Raw genomic sequence first — 22002 nt, 5'->3', positions numbered from 1 at the left:
CAGTTGGTCGAATAAAGTCAAGGAGAAGATTTAACGTATGCGCTTTTTCTCAGTTTAGGGTGTACGTTTTAATGGTACATTAACCTCCCGGCTGTTCCCTCGGAATAGCTTGTTCAATTGCAATTATGGTATCGATCGTAACTTTGGCGCCTTCGCCCTCTCACAACTCATTTGTTCAAGGATGGAAGAAAGAAAATAAGAAAGAAAAAAATATCCGACATAAGACTCTAAAAAGACTTAAATCAACAAGCATCCATGACGTTGCATTGATTAAAATATTTCTTACGAAAATATTTATCTCCTCTTCATTCTACGAAATTTTACTTAATTATTCAATCAAACTGATTCATCCAAGAATGAGGAATATTTAAAGATCTTCTTTAATTAAACATTGAAAAATATAATAATTTAGATCTAATAAGAGAATGTTCGTTAATGAAAATGTAGCAAAATTACTAAAAGGCATTCTATCGAGATCGCGCGAATCTAAAAATGATTCATGACTTCTCGTGCAACCACGAGGAAAGCTTATTGCCAATGAAATAATAATAACGAGATAAACGGCACGTCGGCGGTAGCATCTTCTTAATATAATTATAAATCACTTAAGGTAGATCGAGACGCGACCGATTTAGTTTAGGATGTTATTAATTACTTAATTATGGGCTACGGCCAAGTATTTCCGATGACTTGCTTCCCTTCTTCCTTTTCACTCGAGTCGCATGACCGCTTTTATTCGAAATTTTGCACTGCCGTTTCGTAGATTTGCTCGAACGACTCTCGAACGAAACGACACATATTTATTTACACTTTCCTTTCTCCGAATTTCTATGAAACTGACTTTTTCCGCTCGAATGGCATATAGGTATACTACTACTATTAATATATATATATATCCAGGATTCTCTCTTTGGCGGACCACACGCGTTCTCGTCGTTATTCCATCCATGAATTTCCTCCTTCCTGCGGACTTTTAACGATAAAGCGCTACCAAGCGCTTGCACCAAGCGTACACTATAATTACACTAAATGCAAAATAAAGCGTAAAATACTACGTTCGAGTGGAAATTACCCAACGATTTTGCTCTCTTTACCTTCTACTTCCCTTCGGACATTTGTCTGGAACATTCGTCTCGCGATATCTACTCTACTCTTTTTTTCTTCTTGTTTTTTTTTTATTTTTTTTTTATATTTTTTTTCCAAAGCGTATCTCGATGAGAAAGCCTTTAACCACCCTTGCCCTTCGACTCGTCGACTGTCTTCGAAAATACCTCTCGGTGCTGAACGAGGCGTGTGAAAACGATTATACTCGGCAAGGTCGTAAGACGCGGCAGCGCGCGAGCCAGATTTATCGAGAAATTAAGCGCACGATATATGTTATAGGTCGTATTATAAAACTCTAACTTCAACGTTTGAGTTGAAACAAGGAGGAAAGGATTTAGAGTGAAAAGAAAAATGAGATAAAGGAGGAGTGAGAAGAATGACAAGGGACAAGCAGTATCGCGGCGAAAGAAGAAAGTGGCAGCGGTGGTGGCGGTGGTGATGGTGGTGGTGTTGGTGGTGGTGGCGGCGGGTGGAGCATCTTTCTCGAGAGGGCCTCGTAAAATGGAAATCAATTACATCTACACTTAACCACTTAAACTGGTTTCGCCACGGTTCTAAAGTCAGCTCTTAAGACGGGAACTACGGAAAGTATGAGGAAAGGGTGGGAGGAACTCTTTGAGAAAGAGAAAGAGAGAGAGAGAGAGAGAGAAAGATAAACTGCTTTGGTCCTTGAATGGAAAGATCGAAAAAGAGACGGAAGGAACGTGCGAAAAAGTCGATGAGCACCGCTGGGGGCTTCTTCTCCTCTTTTCTTCCCCTGTATACCTTTGTCTCTTTCTTCTTCTTGTTGTTGTTCTTCTTCTTCTTCTTCTTCTTATTCTTCTTATTCCTCCGGCTCGTCGGTCTGCGGCAAGCCGCAGATCATTCGTATCAACATAATTACAAGCTCGGGAGCCGCCTCTCTGTTTCTCTCACCTCGCTCCACCCATCTCGCGACGTAACACACGATCGCCTTCGCGCCTCTCTCTCTCTCTCGCCTTCCCTTTCTACCTTACCTTTCTACCTTCCATCCCTTTTAGCCCTAGGATATCGTCTTACCTTTGAGCTAAGGTTCCCGATTCGTCCTGAAAACTTTTCTTATTCCTCTTACTCTTACTCTTACTCTTATTCTAAACCCTTTTGTATCTTCTCGCTCTCGCTATGCGAGAAAGTAGAGCCTGTACATGAGCGATGTGACTTTTGGAGTATTCTCTTCTTTCAAGGTCGACGATCTCTCCGAAAGAACGAACGGAATTTCTGAGAGAGTGAAAAATGGGCAAAGACAGAGAGATAAAGCGTCAGCTTTAACGAACAAAGGATAATGAGATTTTTTGTTTTACCAAACCTGTAGATATTAATTTTCATGAAAGGAAACGATAGGTGTACGCAACCGAGGAAACGTTGGAAAGGTCTAAATGATTGTAAGTGATCTTTTGAGAGAGAGAGAGAGAGAGAGAGAGAGAGAGAGAGAGTAATAATAATCGCACACGGACGTGCCGAGGACTCGACTCGGCTTCGTACGTGTTGGTCGATGAAGGCGCGACGGAACGAAGCGGCCCTTTAAAGTGGCTGCTGCATCTAAAAATAATTGCTCGCTGACAGGCCGTGAAATGAATTTATTTAATTTCAGATTGCTGTAACAGAATTACACGGCAGTTGAAAAGGTGGCGATGAAGTCCGGTCGGTGGCCACTGGCGACGTTAACCGACCGATGGAAGAAAGGGGCCAAAGGTGGAGCTCTGCAATCGAGAAGAGCTAAAAGGTAGAAAAGCCGCCTTCGAACTGAACTCTAAGGCTGCCTGCCTCCCCCCCCTTCCTCCTCCTCCTCTCCTTCCCCCACCACTCATCCTCCAATTCACATTCGTCTTCGCCAAAGATTTATATCCTTTCTCTTTCTTTCTTTCTTTCTTCTCTAGCCCCCGAGCCAATCTTTTTCCCCATTCGATATATTTTATTTTTCCACTAATCGGACCAGAGATAGTTATATACTTACGTATTTATTTATTCGAAAGACTTATTAAAGTTACTAACTTATCGCAACGACGACCGGATGATTACAAATACAAAGTTTATTAGTCGATCGTTCGGTACGATCAGATAAACGCGTGGGATTACTTTAATCTCTCTCATTGATCGATCAACCACGGGAATATACCTTGCTCTCGTCGCACGTTACAAAGGGTGAGAGAAAGAGAGAGAGGGAGAGAGAGAGAGAGAGAGAGAGAGAGAGACGAGTTCGTGCGTAGGTAATTACTAATTGTGAGATGAGAGGAACGATTAAACCATTAACCACCTTTTCTTTTACCACAGTAATCTCAGTCATCTCTCGATCCTCTGCATCCTTGTCCATAATTTGCGTATGAATCTTTAAAAAAGTGTATTTAACTAAAAGAAAAAAAAAACATTCCTAAACGTATAACGCAAAATAATAATAATAATAATAATAATAATATTTTTTTACCTACCCAGAAGCGATGGAATAACAGCTAAGCTCGTACATATCTTTAAGAAAAAAAAAAGAAGAAATACAAGTCGTTAATGAAAATTCATTTTTATTTGTTTTTGTCGATCTACATCAAGAAATACGGTGTTGAAATTATGATCTACCACAATCGGAGTTTATTATGTACAAATTATATCGTCTTCGAAATAGAAGACGCATTAATACTATCGCGGTATATGATACAACTATAAAGTCTTTCTCTCTTCCATACTCTCACAACAACAACGTTCACGCAAATTTCACAGACAGTCGTGCATATATGCAAACAAAACTTACACATTCACTCCGCACAAAGCATACAAGAATTATATCGTACAGATCCTATGTATGTATCCTCACATATATACAAAAGTTCGACAATTGAATAAACTAATATTGAAGAAATATGTCTGATCGTTCGAAGCGAAACGACAATAACCTTTTTTTTTTTTCCTCCCTTTTCTACTTTACAATAATTTTCCTTCGAAGCGACCTCGGACAAATGAAACTCTTCATGCATTAGAATTTATTGACGCTTGTCGCTTCTTCCCTTCTTCTGTGTATCGATATGATTACAGGAAACACCTACGTGAAATTACGTCTACGTAAACAAGGAATCGTTGGTTATATCTGCGAAAAGTTAAACGAAAAGAAAAGAAAAAAAACGTTCTTTCTTTTTAGGTACTTGTAAAATAGCAATTAATTCGGAGCTCTATTTTTTTTTTTTTTTTTTTTTTTTAACAAATTTAGTATTTATTTATAAAGTAAGTCATATACACCTGTCATTTTTCGAAATAATTCCCATTATTTTCGACGACATTGGTCAATCTTTAAACAACTAACAAATTTCTTCATGAAAATAAGACGATGATTTTTTGTATGCAATGAATTTAAAATATCAAAACACCGAACTAATTGCTGCACAAAATAATATATCACGAATAAGAATTATCGAAATGTTTAATTTGTTTCTCGTCATAAATTATGCTACAATTAATGGAAAAAAAAATAAAAACGCATTTGTTTTCATCAGTGGTTCCCAAAGTTTGCGATATCGCCCCCTTGTGGACGATGAAGTGATTCATGGAGACGATGATGGCCACATCACAGGTGCATTTGGGGAGGGCGATGAATTTTATTTTGAGTTACTAAAAAAAAAAAAAAAGAAAAAAAGGAAAACTAAAAAATCAATTTTCAGGGGGGCGATAAGTAATATTTTTTTCTGGAAAGGGGGCGGTAGGAGAGAAAAAAGTTTGGGAATCACTGGTTTACATCTAGGCAGGAATTTGCAAGGTCTTCGTTTTTCCTATCGCAAAAACTTGGCCACGTTGTATGTTACATTGATAAGTAAGTAGACGCAGGGATGCTAAGAAATAGAGAGGAAAAGCTATTAGACTCGCTAATTGGGGCTGGAGGGGCGGACGCGTAGGCTCGTAGGCGGAGGGGTCCCGCTAGGATGTGGATAGGGTGCGTACCTGAGGGCTGCAGAGGGTGGCGAGGTCCGTCGGGAAATGATCGCGACCGGCGACGGTTGCCACGACCACCCGAGGGCAGTCGGGTAGGGAAAAGTTGTGGCGGCCGCGGAGTGGTAGGGGGAAGGCGAACCACTCGCGGCCCTGTTGGCAGGGTGCGTCTGCCCGACGGCGGCCCCGTAAAGAAGAGCCGAGGAGGCCCCCGCCGCCGCCGTCAGCCACGGGCCCAGAGCCGCGGCCGTCGCGTGTCCTCCGTTCTCCTGTGACTGTTGCTGCTGCTGATGCTGATGCGGTTGTTGCTGCTGCTGTTGAGCGCCAAGGGCAGCAGCCGCCGCGGCCGCGGCTGCTGCAGCGGCTGCCGCTGCCGCCGGCGAGGACATCGCGAGATGTTCGTATATTCTCACCGGTGGTACTCCGCATCTCACCAGCTGTTGCTCCATTATCTCCATCGGATCTCTGCAAACATGTCGTTACGGCTAATCGGACATCCTCGTTGCTTCTTATTACAAAATAGCCTTTAGACAAAAGGAGAAAATTCGAGCGGAAGATGAACGCGGATAATTAGCAGGAGATTTTCTAATCGACATCCGGCGAATAGATAAAGAAAGAGAGAGAGAGAGAGAGAGAGAGAGGATCAGGCTCATCGCAGTAACGCGGCGTATCGTAATAACGTGATGGATGAATTCGTACGGTCTGCCTCGCAGGCATAATTAGGGTTAATTACGAGCGATTGTGCGTTCGAGCCGATCCTTCGAGCTTCGTTACGTCGCGCGAGCGGAAGAGAGAGAGAAAGAGGAAGAGGGGAAATGCTAACGAGCGGATTATTGGTACGATCGCGAGCGGCATCGAAAACTCGTGTGCTTTTAAGTGTCGCGACCCCGCTAGCCGATGATAATTAATGTTCCGTGCTATGCTTATGGTATTGCGAAATATCCGAATGCACCGTCATTTCCTATTTTGCTGATTATGCACGGGAGCGGCGCGTACCAACGACGATGATCATTTACGATAGGCGCCTTCTTAATTATCAAGCGACGTTTCTCCTAACGTTTTTTTTTTTTTTGCTTTTTATGACTTCGATAAACGTGACGTTTCCGGCTCGATTTGTCTCCAGTTATTGGCGAGCGATCCTTCTTCTCGATGCGAGAGAAAAGTATTTGGTGCTCTTCGTGCCTTTCAGTAGTCGAGTACTCGAATGAAAACTTGATACTAGAAGCTTGGACGATAATTTTAGCCCGACCGTCCGACGATGATACCGCCGATCGATCATCTGCTTCCCCGAAACGCACCGTAGCGATGCTGCTCGCCAGTCTGGAGATTGTCTTTCACAAACGGCGCCTGATATTTCAACGTTTCAAATCGTACGCATCCCTCTTCTCCCTCCTTTTCTCTCTTTCTATTTCTCTCTCTCTCTCTCTCTCTCTCTCTCTCTCTCTCTCTCTCTCTCTCGTATGCGCCAGGTCGTAAAGTAATTCAAAGGGAATAAAAGACAATAACGATAAACGCAGCACGGTTGTATAGAAAAAGAAAGAGAGCTCCGGTGGAAAAAATGTTTTAGCTATTGGATCTCTTTCTCGGTAGGAGATAAAAAAATCGATAACGATCGATTTTAACTTTACCAGCTTGAGAAAAAGAAAAGAGAAAGAGAGATTACTTCTCTCGTATGATTCGATCTCGGCAAAACGGTAATCGGCCATTCTCTGTGTATGAAAGGTTAAACGAGAAGGGTTCGGTTACTCTTTGAAACGTTCGAAAAAGGCGCGAACGATCTAGACGTCAAAATAAAGATGGTAACGAGAGCAGGCAGAGAGCTAGAAAGAATAAATTTTACTTGAACGACCGTGACCTCTGGTACCTTTCTTCTCTTTTAAAGATTGCGTTAAACGGGACCGATGAAGCAGTTTTAAAATCGTTCACAGTTGAGAATCAAGCGACGAGAAATGCTAATTCGTAAAAGAAGTAAGCGAGGAACAATGGGGTCCGGTGTGCAGTTCCTGCGTCTCAGTTACTACGCGTTGGCCTCATACTGCTTAGCACGTAACACGACACCAAGTGTAGAAGCGAGAAAGAAAGAGAGAGAGAAAGAGAGAGAGAGAGAGAGAGAGAGAGAAAGGCACGTTGGGCGCGCTCGACCTACATACACGCAGCAACACTATCATGTACTGTGCCACGTAAGCACGCGATTTCTGGGCCCTCGTAGCAGTTTTCGGCCCTTTGCCCAGTCACCAAGGGAAAAAGGGAAAGGGATTAGGGAGCCTGCGGTTAATCGGCCCATCCCCGCATTTTGAGCGACTGGACCACACACCGACTTTGATCGTCTTCCTTCCTTCCTTCCTTCCTTCCTTACCGAAATGAGCTTTTCGCAAATCAACCATTATTCATTGAAATAATCGACGACCTGTTTATTAATACGGTTTATAAATGTTCACGCCGGCGTACGTTATCGAACGCCATCCATCTTAATTCGTGTTCGTTGACGAAGACATCTACGCAAATTCATTTGGTATTTTCAATCGGTATCTTTAATGTCGATCGTTCTGTAACGCATTTAAGAGCTTATACTTTCACCTCGGTCGAAGCACCAGGTGCAAAGGATTCTTTTTCCATTTTTTTTCTTCGCGACGAGCGCAGTCCGATAAACATCGTCTTAGAGATCCGGCAGGACGATACGTTTGGTAAACCAATAACGTCATCGTGTCGACACTTTGAACGCGGGAGGATAAAAGGCAGCTGACGGATATCTTCTTCTTCTTCTTTCAGTCGTTGAACACGAACGAAACACGAACGAAACACGAACGAAACACGAACGAAAGACAAACGATACACGATCGATATGATATAGAAAGAAAATCGGGACATCTAACATAAGACTCGCGCGATTAATGATTGATGGAGGAAGAGGAAGGCACCTGTACCTATATTCGCTAAGCGGAAATGACGTTGTTCGTTGCAACGTACTGTTCTGGGCCAAAGAGAACTATGCCGACTACGGCGTCCTGCCTTCCGGCCTTGAATTATATCTTTAATGTTTTCATAAAGCTTCCTCATGTACGAACAATAAAAGCCCTAATTACGGTGGTTTCGCCGGGACGAAAGAGTTGCCCCCGGCTCCTCTGGCTCTATTACTATTCCCTCTATGGGCGCTCCTGTAATTGTTACACCGCAATAAATATTCCTCATCGATCTGACGAGTCTGCGTTTCCCCGTAATGGCGCGGTTACGCTCGAAACGTTCTAATTAGAGGCCACCGCCGTTACCCATTAAAATGTCCATGACGTTCGCACGGCTACACCCTTTGGGAGAGACGAAGAAAGAGAAGAAGAAAGAGAAAGAAAGGGTATATTCTCGTCGCCTTCTCTTTATTATTATTATTATTATTATTTTTCATCTTTTTTTACTTCTTCTTTTTTGTCTCGAAAGCAATCCATACTCGAGTGGCTCTGATTTTCATCTACTGCTAAAAGCATTAGGTAATACGTTTTAAAGAGAGACCAACTTTTTCAAACGTTTTTTCAAACTCAAAGCGTTATGAAGGAGCGGCGGAGGGCGGAGTGTGAAAGAGTCGGCTTTGCACGGGTCGCGATATTAATGCCGAATGAATTCCATCGAGCGGGGAGCCTGTTATTCTCCGTCTACCCTGGGGCTGACACAGGGTATTAGGTAAGTGGTAGATAATAATAGGTTACACCCCACTGATGGCCGAAGGTAGTCCATCGAATGGTGCGGTTGGACTCCCCTTCGCTTTCTCTCTTCGCGCACTCTACGCACGCATATAGATATCCTATCAACGGGACGACTATCGAGTCTTATAAAGACTTGTCTTAGAGATGTGTCATTGACCAATGAAAAACATTACTTTTTGCGATATTACCTCCGTGTATCGGTAAATCTTCGAATAACGTGATCCTTCTCAAGGACGATACCTAGGACGAGAGATTGGTAAAAAAAATTCAAAGGAAGAATACTTTTTCAAAGGGGTAATATATTATATATATATATATATATATATCTATATATACATATATACATACAGATAGATAGCTAGAAAGAGGGAGGGAGAGAGTGAAAGGGAGATGGACGAGTGTAACAGCGAAGAAATTAATAGCCATAAAATATGAATAGAAATTAGCAGGTTCGGGGTGGCGTGACGCGTTTGCTCGCTCATTTCCTTTCGGCGCGTTGAAAAACAACAAAACAACGAAAAATACGGTCGAGCCTGTAATTTACCCCGGCTGCCGCCGAGCAGGCGCGCGTGTGCGCGCGTGTATGCGTTAGATCTCACACGCATGTTCGCGATCCGACTCGCGATCTACGGTTTTCTATGTATGTACGTTGATAGCATACAGCAAAGGTATATTCATATAGCCAACCGATAGTAGGCTAACCGAACGTTCACATTAGGTATTTCTCGCGAGCCTGTTGCTCACGGCTCAAGTCGTCATCGTCGTCGTCGTCGTCGTCGTTGTCGTCGTTGTCGTCGTTGCACGGTAGGTATGGTAGGTAATGATCCGGTAATGACCCTGACGCCTTACTTCCCTCCCCTTCCTCCCCCCAAAGGCGCTCGGAATGAAGCTCTCCACCTCTTTCTCTCGCTCCGATTACCACTACCTGGGCATCTTTCTTCTCTCTTTCAAAGACTCCTCTCTCGAGGATACACGGCGAGACCTTTGTTTTTGCGTTTTAAACGGCGGTTATTAGGTTCGTAGCAGTCCCCTCAGTTTCATCTCTCTTAGTCCTACGGCAAGGCTGGCTCTTTTGCTCTCTATTCATCTCGCTCGCTGGCACTTTGGTAATGGGGCCTGCTAATGGGCCGAGAAGACTTTGGAGTATCGATGTCTGTGGTGCTGCCGGTGCCGCGGTCAAAGATACACTTCTATGCCAGTAGAGGAGAGCAATAAGTTGGTCGTGTGCGTGGCGAGAAAAGGGGTCCACCGTGCCTCGGACGCGAGAACAACATTGGGATAGAAATGGAACAGAGAGAGAAAGAGAGAAAAAGCGTGTGTCCGTGTGCGAACGTTCGCGCGCGCGCGAGCTCGCCCCGAAGAAAGAAAGAGAGAGAGAGAGAACGAAAAGACGGATGGTAAGGCGGAAAGTGAGAGGAAAAGAGGGAGAGGGCCAGGAGCGGCAGCGGTAATGACAGGCCGTCCGCTCTCGAAGCTAATATAGATGAATGCCCTGCCCTCCTTGCCCTGCGGAACGAGGGAGAACGGAATCGCTCTCTTTCCCCCTCCCCCTCAACCTCCTACTCGTCCTATCTCGTCCCTCTCTACCTCCTGGCATCTCGAGGAACGACGAAAGCTGCCCGGTGGCGGCAATGCAGGGCGAAATGGACGCGATCCATCCCTCTCTCTCTTTTTCTCTCTCTCTCTCTCTCTCTCTCTTACTTTTGCTCTTTCTACTACTCCAAGAGCATACGAGAGGAAGGGGGAGAGGGAGAGGGTCTATCTATCAGCGCCGGCGTGAAGTGGGCGGGAGCATGCGCCGTATTGCCCCGTACGGCCGCTCTCTCATTAACTCTGGACGCCGCCGGTGCCCGCGTTGGACCGAGGAGGACCGCAGAGGATCGCGGAGGGATGTTACGCGCCGGCAAAGGTAGCAGAGGTAGCCGCCAGCCTCGAGAACGCGTTCGTGAATGCGTTCGTGAATGCGTTCGTGAACATGTTCCAAACACCCGTCAGGAATTTCTTATTTCCTTTCGCGATCGCAAAAATTACAAACACTTTTGAGGAGAAATTTTATATTCTTCGACGACAACCTAAACGACTTATTCGTGCACATTGAAGATATCGGAATTGCGAACACAAAGGGAGACAATTTTTTTAATGAAATTTTAAAAGATTTTGAATATTTCGTACTTAATTAATTGTAACTATCCTCGATCTTATAAAAGTTCATTCGAAAGATGGGGTGATCTTCTTGATGTCGATGCACTTTTTTTACAAGTATCCCATTAAACTCGACGTATTGCGGCTGCTCGAGCGTAATCGAAAGGGAGATCGAAGGGCGGATGTTCGACGAATCGAGCAAATTTTTAAATAAAATCATAAAGTCGTGAGGATAAATCGAGAATCATAATTTCGAAACGTATTGCTTCGCGCGCAGGCCCGGGCCTCTCATTAACTCCGGACGCCGACAATGCCGAAGATCCTCGCAAGGGAGAACCGAGAGAAGTTCGACCATCTGTTTTCCACCGAGTCTTGGTTCCTCCTCGTATTCCGCACTTTTAGATCCCACCTACGTAGCGCTATGGATTCTTCCAGATGGGAAGGTATTTTCGAGCGTCTTCAAGTTGGAAAGGTGTTCGATCGGACTGGGGTCAACTAGTAAAAGATTCGAATGACGGTGCAAGATTCGAGTGGCCTCGATTTAGGCAGGTGCTGATTTAGGGAGGGTCATGAAGAACTGACAACATACAATCCGGAAAGAGGTCGAGCACTTTTCAGTTCAAACCTCCGATCGTATAATTAGATTAATATCTTAAGGTGAAAGGCTTTTCGTAGGCAAACCGCGGAGATGGATCTTCCGATTGTTCGTCGAATGATTCGATGCTTTTTTTATTGCCAAAAAATTGAATCGCCTCGATTATTCTCGTCGTGTCTTATCAACGACGACGATGACGACGACAAATACAAAGAAAACGGAGTAATAAAGAGAGCGATGGTAACTTAATTTCTGTATCTAAATCTTCTCTGTTAGTATTTCATAATTAAGAGCGAACAAACAATTTAATTAAGGTCCGCCCATCTTCGATCGTGGCGCGCAGGTGTAGCAAGTAGCGATTCTCTTGTCCATCGTCGTCGTCGTCGTCGTCGTCGAAAAGGTTCAATAAAAAATAAAAACAAAAGGGAAGAAATGTTGGAAGCGAGAGGTCGCGTTATTCGAGTTTCGATCGTAAAAAAGAGGAGGGAGGAGAAAAGTTTATCGGGTGAGCGTTATCGATTCGTGGACACGCCGTTAGTAGCGTTCTTTGTGCGATTTGCATAAAACCTTGAATTGCGCTCGAGCGAGCTGCCGGCGCTGTCGTTAACAATTTAGTGGGCGTGTTTGCAATTTGCGTCGACTCGACCGGACTCCGCGTGTCCGTGCTCATTATCGCGCGAACCCTTTTCAAAGTTCGCATCATCGCCGAGAGAAAATCGAGGACAACGATAAGGATAACGCGTTCTAGATGATCGGCAGAGAGAGAAGAGATAGAGAAGAATAGAACTCTCAATTATCGCCTAAACTCGGCCAACGTCGAGTTAACGATCTTAAGAATCATTCAAGGAATCAATCGATCTATCGAAAAGATAACCATGTAATAAGATGCCGAGAAAGTGTCGGAAAATTTGTCTGATTAAAATTGTTACTTAAAAGTGATATATGCCTCGGTTATTTATAAATAAGAACTCTTTTTTCAAAAGCTACGTTCCTGTTTATACGAAACGACGATCGAGTGGATGGAACGCAGGGTACGAGCAGGTGCGTCATCGTTCATGCAGATAGACGATCGTGGATAATAAGAAATCGGTCGAGAGAACGCGTGCACGCTTATTCGCGGTAAACCTATCTAACAAGCAATCATGCATCGTTTAACGTTGTAAAAATTTTGTAACTTAACCTAGGAAGCGAACGATCCCTGTCTCTTCCATTTTACAAAACTGTCTCGCAATCAGACGGTTTTATGCTTACAATTAAACTCTTTCTGAACGATACTTTTTTTTTGTTTTTTTTTTTATTTCGTTTCACTACCGACCATAATAATATGCCACGAGTTACGTGTCAAGTTAAATAAGACGAATCTTGAAAGTTAATTTTATATAGACAACAAAAAAATGTCGAGAGACAGAAAGAAACACTTATGTAACGTTCAAGGTTTAATCGTAACACGATTAAGCAATATTATCGTATAGATATTGACTTTTTTTCTTCGACTGTCGTTGGGATCAGATGTGTTTTCGTTTTTTCTTTTTTTCTGATTTCTGCTCAATTTCGAATCCTAACGTATGCGTATTCGGATTCATCCTCTTTGTGTTACTCTCACTTGAAAACACTAGGTTCTCTTTGTTTTGATAAACCTTATAAAACGAGCAAGAACTCTAACAGATAATGATCAGATATATTAACGATATACCAATGATAATTTTTAAATCTAACAATAACCAAAAAACTGATATTAGTCTCGAGGATTTACTATCAGAATGTTCCTGACTTAAGGAACGACGAGCCGACAGTCGAATTTTGGGCCTGGCGAGAAACTCAACTGAAACTGGCTGGACGACGAACGTGTTAAAGGACACCTTATAACATCTTGAATAGCTATTTATTAATTTTTCTTTCAATTGAAATCAATTGTTATTAATGATGTATATATTTAACCGTGTATCTCTATATATAAAACTCATGGTAAATCCATGTAAGAAATTCTTTTGTTAAACGCTGACTCTGACATTGTTATTTTTATACTTAAGGATGAAAAATGAAGAAATTAGATGAAATTAATAGAATACACTTTTAAATGTAAATTCTTATCACATCGCCATATTGATATATATATATATATATTTAATCAATTTATATCATTTATAAAATATTACCATGTGTAATAATATTTTATATTTTTTTTTCAACGAAGTTTACTTAATTCTTTATTAATAGGTTTATCCTTAAAATAAATAAATAAATAAATTACTATGAGTTTGAGAAATAAAGAGAAAGAGAGAAAAAGAAAAAGAGACAGAGACAGAGACAGAGAGAGAGAGAGAGCGAATAAGAGCAACAAGAAGGGTTCCAAGCAATTACTTCATAAATTATTACCTGCTACGCGATACGTGAGATTTCTCGATCGTAGAAGTAACGTTGCTGCTCACTTTCTTGACAGCTTTGTAGCTCGCTTACCATACCGTTTTCAATAACTTTGCACGATAACGACACTTTATTAATTACCGGCATGCTAATCGCGCTCGTTTCGTCTGATTTCTCGAGAGAAAAAAAAAAAACTTATTTCGAATTAGTATTTTTTTTGTACGTACCGATCGAAATCCGTCAACCTCGAGGAATCCCTGAAACCCTTTGCGAATGGATTACTGTCGATCTTCAACTTGGTGATCTGCGGGGGGGTAGAGAGGGTGGGGGGAGGGAAGGGGGAAAAAAAGAAGAACAATAATTAATTTTCCACGGATAGATTATCAAAGTAATATAATATATATATATATATATATAAATCGATTAAATATTTTATGATTAACAGACAGTCTCACCAGCTGATTTTGATATGCCGTGACAGCGGTGAAAATAGCTTCAGGAAAAATGAACGTTTTGTATTCTTCTTTACGAAGATCATTGATCTGTAGATTGTTGTCATCCGTTTGTTTGCATCTGACCAAATGTATTCTAGGTTGATACTTGTGCATAGAGTTCAATACTATCTGCAATGAAAAGTGAAATTTCGTGTACGTTTATTATTATATATTATATAGTACGTATTATTTAAGTATGATAAATCAAAGGATACTCGAGATTCTTTGAGTCGAGCTTGTCTTTTTTTTTCCGCGACATCGTCTTGGACAGAAAATCGATTGAAAATGCATAAAAGTCTTTTATCGAGCATTCGCAAGCTCGTCGTACTTGCTTGCTTAGACGCACGTGTAAAAAACGTACCTCTCTCTCTCTCTCTCTCTCTCTCTCTCTCTCTCTCTCTACGTGTTACGTGTAAACGTACGTTCGACGCGAAGAGAACTCAGATACGGAAGTCAAGTTTTTACGTTGAAACTTTAACGTCATGACATTTGCCACGGCAAAATACCGTTATTAAAGTTGGTACGTGTACGTACGTACGTACATACGTACGTACGAGATAGAGATAGCCCCCGAAGAACGAACGAACGAACGAACGATCGAACGCAATCGAGCACACCTTTTTTTTTTACCAACTATCGACCCGATGTGCACATTCTATACTTACACCAAACGCATACGCCACATACGTGTGTGCGTTATTAATCGATTTACTAATTAACCTCGCACGCGTCTATACTACCCTACGATGATATACCTCTAAAGATATTTATAGCCGGACCGACGGGAAATTAAATATTACGTTAGTATGGTACCGATCCTAAATCAAACCTACTACTACTACTACTAACTACTACTTACAATTCCTTTTTTTTTTTTTTTTATAGAACAAAAACGATAAGACGCCCTTTTTTAATTTTTAACTTTGTAGTTTTTTTTCTTTTTTCTTTTTTTTTTTAAGTAACTTTTAACGTTCATCCTACTTACTTGTTTTTTTTTTTCTCGAAAAACAAAATAGTTGAAATATTTATATATTATATTTGTTCAACAAGAACTATCGATTGATATTAAAAACAAAACAAATGGAATATAGGAATAATCGATTTATGTCTAACTTCTCTCTCTCTCTTAGCTTATTTTCAAAAGAGAGAGAGAGAAAAAAAAGGAGACAAGTTGAGGCAAAAGTCTGAGATGTGTACGTGAGTCATCTCTTTTTCTTTCCCCTCCTCCTCCTCCTCTTCCTCTTCCCTCCTCCTTTCATCTTTTCCTTTCACTGTCTTTACGACGCAACGAATGCCAGTCTCTCCGTGCGAACGAGACTCGAAAGTCAGGGCTGGCGTGAAGGGCCCCAATACCCAAAGACTCTTCGGGCCACCTGCAGCCGTTAAGTTTCCAACAGTTGCGCCACCGCAGCCGCCTCTATATTTCATATTAGCGATAATGTAGAAGTCCGGCTACTGACTTTTCTCTCTCTCTCTCTCTCTCTCTCTCTCTCTTCTTCGATTTTAGCTAGACACGTCCCATTATTAACTAGACTACATTTTCACAATGTTCTCGAAAAAATTGTTCGAACTTTATTAAACGGATGATATTCCGTATACGGGTGGTGGATTAATAACGTGAATACTCTTGAAAGTTTCTTTGCACCTTCGTCGAGGTCGTTCGTTCATGCGTGCGTGCGTGCATGCGAGCAACGCGGTGAACGCTTCTTCCACGGATTATCCGGATCTACCGCGAGAGCTCGTATCGCGAGCAAAATGTGAGGGCGTAATTACGCAAAGACTACGAATTATAGGTATATTAATGAAACTGCCTTACCCGGCGTAATCGAGCGTATTTTCTTCTCCCACTTTCTATTCTGCTACACACAACCTCATTGATTATTAAAACTCGTAAATTTAGCCTCGGTGGTGGTGGTAGTCGTTTTGAAAAGGCTCGTAGTAGTAGTAGTAAGATGAGGGTCTGACAAAATGCTTAGATGTTTACATTTTCACGAGTTCCACTAAGGGACAAGAGATTATCTTTCAAAGACTTTCTCGCATAAACGGAAGAACTGAGGCTCGCACGTAAACACCGATAAGGATCTAAAATGCAGTTCCTAATGCTGGTATGCCAGGTAAAAAAAAAAGAACCATTGTAAAAAATTGTGAAAGAGAGAGAGAGAGAGAGAGAGAGATGAAACCATCTCCTCTCTATACAGGGTGATAAAGAAAAAAGGGGATCCGTGATGAGAGTAAAACGTGTCTAATTAATACGGGTCCTAAAATAAATTTGTTCGATGTATGTACATAAATTCAATTTTATCGCGAGTCTCTCTCTCTCTCTTTCTCTCTCTCTCTCTCTCTCTCTCTATCTATCTCTTGGCAATATATTAAATGTACACGGAGGAATTTGCTTAGAATAAACATTGGATAAAGATAACCATGGTTGATATTACTTTTCGTTTATTTTCATAACATATTTATTTTGAACTAGCGTACTTACGTGTAAGTATAATACGTGATGGAAACTGAATGTAAGGATTGGCGTTAAGAGAAGAGGTCCAATCGGTGACGGGTCGAGCTCGAGGAAGGATCACGATCACGATATCACGAAAAGGAATCGTTTTATGTTCTCGATTATAGTCCTTCGGAATCCCGCAGCGCGTTCCTATTCGTTTTCTCGGGGCAAGTTGGCGCGGCAGGACACCCTACTGTAACTTGTCAGGAGTCCAATTTGCTCTACTCTGTTCGTTCTGTCGTCCCGGATAACAGAGCTGGAATCGCACGCGCGACTACGTCACGTCCTGAAGGGACTCTAAACGTAAAGAAGTCTTTCTTCGATTTATCAGCCACGTTCTCGCTTATTCCCCGCTTCGTACTCGAGAATACGCGAAATTTAATCCTCCCAATGTAAAGCTCAAAAAGGACATATGCGATCGTGAGAACTGAATTTCTGTTTTTTTTTTCTATTCACATACACACACACACACACACACATAAATCTCTCGCGTTGCGTGTTTCGTCAACAAACTAGCGAGCGAATTTTTGATGAAAAAAAAGTTTCAACATTGAAGTGTAGCATAACGTACTTACTTAGGATAGATCGGAATACTAAAGTACATAGAAAAACGTGTTGCTCGAGCGATAAAAGATTAAAAATGATTTATAAACGTTTATAAATCTCCACAGTACTCGCAAATTCCTATCTTTCGAAAAGCTTACTCCATGTTAATTCGATCAAATAACTCACAAGAGGTGGCTACGTAAGTCACGAGTTTATCGCTCCTTAATCCTCGAGATTAGGCTACATTAATCAGAAACAAAGAAAGAGAAGAAAGAAGGACACGAAACCGTGCGTTTTTACTCAATTATATCGCGCTATTTTTTTTTTTCTTTTTTTTTCACCTCAAAACGTAACTACGGTAGTAATCATAGGCACGTACTAATTTTAAAGAAACATAAGTACGTTATCAGACTTTAGAGGAATTCTTGATTATCTTGACGCTTTTATGCGTTAGGATTAAAATAGAGAAATATTTAGCGAAAGGTGGATAGAAATCTCGATGAGGGAGGAAAAAGAGATAGAAGATGGGCGCAGGTGGACGCTCGCTTTTGGACCACCGTGTAGTAGCCGGCACGCAGGCGGGGGTCTTATAATATCGCGTCATACGAAACGATGAAATAGCGGCCGTAGCGAAGGAATGTTCTCTCTACCACTCGAGCCCTCCACTCGGACTTGACTGGCGGTTGGGTGTTGCGTTGCGTGGCTCTCCTCGAGCTCGACCGACTCGAGCTTCTCTTTTTTCTTTTCTCTCCTTCTCTCTCTCTTTCTCTCTCTCTCTCTCTCTATCCCTTTTACACTTACAATGGACATTCTCGTGACTCCACGATTATCAGAAAATCTATCTGTCCTGTAGAAAAAAAAGGTTCCTATTCCGGTTATCGTTATCGTCGAAATTAGAATTGTAGAGAAGAGGAGAGAGAGAGAGAGAGAGAGAGAGAGAGAGGAAAGTTTGGGTATCCTCGAGTATCCGAAAGAGCAAAACGCGAGGGAACGGCCTCGAGGGAGATTCAAAAGGTGGTCAACGGGGCCAGGCGTGGGCTACCCGTGATCATCATGACAAAAGCTCCGGGCAAACATCCATTCAATTTATTAGCTTATAGGCATGCCGGCGTAGTGTACCCACTATATACCACCTACGACACCACCGCGCCACACCACCGGTCGCCTATAATGATACCAACATTATGGCTGTTCCGCGAGAGCCGCGTACGGACGCGACCCTCTTTTCCCCCTTCTTACCCCGTCCGCACTTCACGCGTTATTCTTCTTTCTCCCATAGAGTTACACTTTTTACGGTTAGCCTTTCTCAGTCAGTGATATTTCAAGGGAACGAGCAAAGAATAAAGAGGCCTATGTCCGAGAGCATTCTCCTCTCTTGCACCTTTCTAATTTTAAACCGGAATCGCGTAGCAAAGCCTACCGATTTTTAACAGCGCTACCGAGTTTTTTTTCTTTTTCTTCCCCTTCCCCTACCCCCTCCCCCCGCCCGCCGCCCGTCGATATCGTTCGACTAATTCGAACGGAAAGGAATGATAAAGAGGTCGAGAACGTGCATCGTCGTTTTCGGTGAAATTCTTTGAACGACAATCCCAAAAGAAAAATCGTTTCGCGTAAACCGTTCGACGCGAGTTGTGACGCCCACGATTAAACAAGGAGGATCGAATCGATGTTGTTGAATCGATGATATAAACCGCGTCCTACGCTCTCCTTCTTTTTCATTCTTTTACGAGACAATTTTAGTAGCGGCCGGCCCGCGAAGAAAACTCGTCGAAGAAGACAACCGAAAGCGCGCGAGAATCTCGTCTCGGAGATTGTGAATGACTATAGGCACTGTAATCTTTGAACATCGTCGTCTTTCTAGGTCGTCGTCGTCGTCGATGAAGACGCGTTACGTCGTTCGGTTGAAAGTTATGCGACATTATTCGAAGAAGAGAAAAAGAGTGAAGGAAGGAGAGAGTCGATTCGACAAACGATCGAATCGCGTTTCAGCGCTGTCGTTCGAGAGTAAAGGATAACGTTCCTCGTGAATCCTCTTCTCGTTCGTAGCTCGCGAGGACCGATTTTCTTTCCTCCTCGTTCTTCTTCTCAACATTTCTCGAGATCGAATGTCCTCCTCGTCGTACAGATTCAGATACGGAGGGAGATACTAAACACGTTGGTTATATGAAATCTGATACGTAACGATGCCCATTGCGTTTTACGATCGAGCGTAAAGTTGCGTTTTGCGGATATTCTAGCAAACTGGAACGCGGATAGAATTAAAATCAAGTAAGTACCGTTATCGCAAATATGACGATATCCAATATCGGAACTTGAAATTTGTCGATGTTAAAAAGAACACTGTGAAAGAAAATAAAAGATAATTCATCCAAACTTACCTGACCATGCTTGTCCATATCGTTGTTCGTCAACTTAACCTTCTCAAAGGAGACGACTTGTTTCGCGAGCTGATCCCCGGTAAATGGTGAATCCGGATGCACGTAAAGACGAGCGGGTGCCGGGGGATCGGCCTTTCCGGCCACGAGCCAACAGCTTCTGTGATAGGCGTATCGATACCTTTTATTGTCGACCGGCGCGATGTCCATCAGAACGGCGTAACGCCCTTCCGTTTTCAATCCTCGAAAGGATACTCGGCAGGTGGGAAACATCCGTCTGTGAATCAAAAAACAAATAATATGTCTCCTTATTAAGGATATTTGAGAAAAAGTATATCAAAATGTTAAGGAACAAATTTAACATAACATAACATAAACATGGCGAAAAAATATAAATATTCAAAGGATTTGTAATTTTCAGTATATACTTTTATCTCCGATTGTACCTTGAATAAAATAAGATCGAGTAGAACAAAAAAAAAAAAAAAAAAAAAAAACATGAACTATCGATAACTAGTACAATATAACCTGTTTTTATTTTTCTGTCAAAAACGATGACCTAAAGGATCATCGAAATTGAGCATCAAAAAGTCTCTTGGATCGATGGGGACATCCTTTTTCGTTAGGAGCAAGTGACCCTTGAACCTCGTTATATGCAGTCAACTTTTCAACACCTTCAACATCGACGCGCAAGCGCCACGGTGCGCCCTTGAATTTTTACCGACCCGACACCGAAGACCGAAGAGATTTCTTTCAAGTATACAACCGATATTTCTTTCTTGCGATCGTAAAAGTGCCTTTCTCTTATCGCACAATCTACCAACTAATTTATTTATGTTTGATCGGTACTATGATTCATATTCTCGCGTAATGTTATTACCAAAGAAGCACTGGTGGCTAATCCTGATTGATCGATCAATTAAAGATACGTTAACGAGCTTTCGAATCAGACGCAACGCGACGCAACGCGACACGATGATGCATCAGTAAAATGGTTAAACGTGTTTCACGATAAATATATGAGATTGGTGCTCGGAGTTAGCGTAACGTTAGATTTGACCTAAAAGTCTATTCAAGCGTATATAACTATCTTTTGACGATTACGATTTATTCATAGGTAATTGAACAAAGTGAGGAATATCTACGAAGGGAAAAGACAGTGGAATTTGATGAAATGATCGGTACGCCACGGCGAAATTGTCGTGGTCGGCCGGTCATCTGTCCAGGGCCGTGCAATTATTCCAGATACAAGCGTACGGAAAACTCATGCGAGAAGCACCATTATCATCCGTGTTTGTTATTAAACGCGGATGAAAATGACGACAACGACAACGACAACGACAACGACAACGACGAGGCCGATGACGAGAAGACGGAGGAAGTCAATGTCAAAAACATCGAATTACCTGCTCGAGTAGATGAGGGAACGATTACGAATGTCGTACTCGTCAATGTAGCGGTCTCGCAAATAGCAATTTCCGAAGTTGCAAATTGTCCCAAAGACAGCGATAAAGATATCTCTCTTTGTTCGGAACAAGAAAAGAATTTCCAATGTCCACCTGTTTATGTCAAAGCATGCAAGGAAGATACCACGACCAAGTACACCGAAAGACGCAAAGTATTGCCAACTTCTATAACCTATCTTTTAGCTGTTTGCATTTATGCGATGGTGCATTTCCTTCTCGCCTTACTTGCTTGGCGCGAATCACTCTACGAGGCTTTCATTTCAAGTCAAGTTTGCGGAATCGCTGCTTTGGTTATTTATAAGATTACCGACACCATTCCATTGTAATGAAAATTTGCCATAAATTCCAGATAGATTGATCGTTTAGTTTGTTCCTTGATCTCGTTTGAAGTTATTCGAGCGCCATCATACCTTGCCGACTTATCCTCGTTAAAGGCGAGAAACACAAAGAGGAGGGACGTGCTCGATGAAAAGAAATCGTTTGAAAACGTTGAAGAAACCGCAAAGGCCGCAACCGCTTTAAAGAGAACGACCGCAAGGAGATGATCCTTTCGCAATCCGTGAGCGCGCGAAACCTTTCCCAAGAAACACGGCATCGACTCGCGTGACGAACAAGTTCGCGATCGTACGTTCCAAAGATTGCTACTCTCCATCCTTTTGCGTATTCTTCAAGAATCTTCTTCTTCTTTCGTGGCATTTTTTCGATTTGCTTCAATTCTCCCCACCCCATCCCTCCCCTGTTAAAAAAAGGTACATAAAAGAAGAGATGATCGTCAAAGTAACGATCCAAACGATTAGCGATCG

General features: G+C 42.2%; 2 protein-coding genes across 3 annotated transcripts in view; one reads left to right on the top strand and one right to left on the bottom strand.

The window, feature by feature from the left end:
• Positions 1-3618: 3618 nt before the first annotated feature.
• Positions 3619-22002, bottom strand: part of LOC107064636 (uncharacterized) — a 28655-nt gene continuing 10271 nt past the window's right edge. The window contains exons 3-7 of one of the 2 annotated variants that reach the window (XM_089173441.1): positions 19737-20010; positions 14277-14444; positions 14049-14125; positions 5041-5493; positions 3619-4713 (exon numbers count right to left, since the gene is read on the bottom strand). In XM_089173441.1, coding sequence (XP_089029567.1) covers positions 4701-4713; positions 5041-5493; positions 14049-14125; positions 14277-14444; positions 19737-20010 — 985 coding nt within the window. In that variant the 3' untranslated portion in view covers positions 3619-4700. Of the gene's footprint in view, positions 5494-14048; positions 14126-14276; positions 14445-19736; positions 20011-22002 lie in introns of both variants that reach the window. The other variant, XM_089173440.1, reaches the window with a different exon arrangement.
• LOC149032206 (uncharacterized) lies at positions 20908-21903 on the top strand. The gene has a single exon (XM_089173429.1). The coding sequence runs from the start codon at positions 20908-20910 to the stop codon at positions 21523-21525; it is 618 nt and encodes a 205-aa protein (XP_089029555.1). The 3' UTR covers positions 21526-21903.

Source organism: Polistes dominula, unplaced genomic scaffold (assembly GCF_049000335.1).
Source record: "Polistes dominula isolate Pdom_NZ unplaced genomic scaffold, Pdom_raw_medaka contig_33, whole genome shotgun sequence".
Classification (NCBI taxonomy): domain Eukaryota; kingdom Metazoa; phylum Arthropoda; class Insecta; order Hymenoptera; family Vespidae; genus Polistes; species Polistes dominula.
This window is presented reverse-complemented; position numbering and strand designations above follow the sequence as displayed.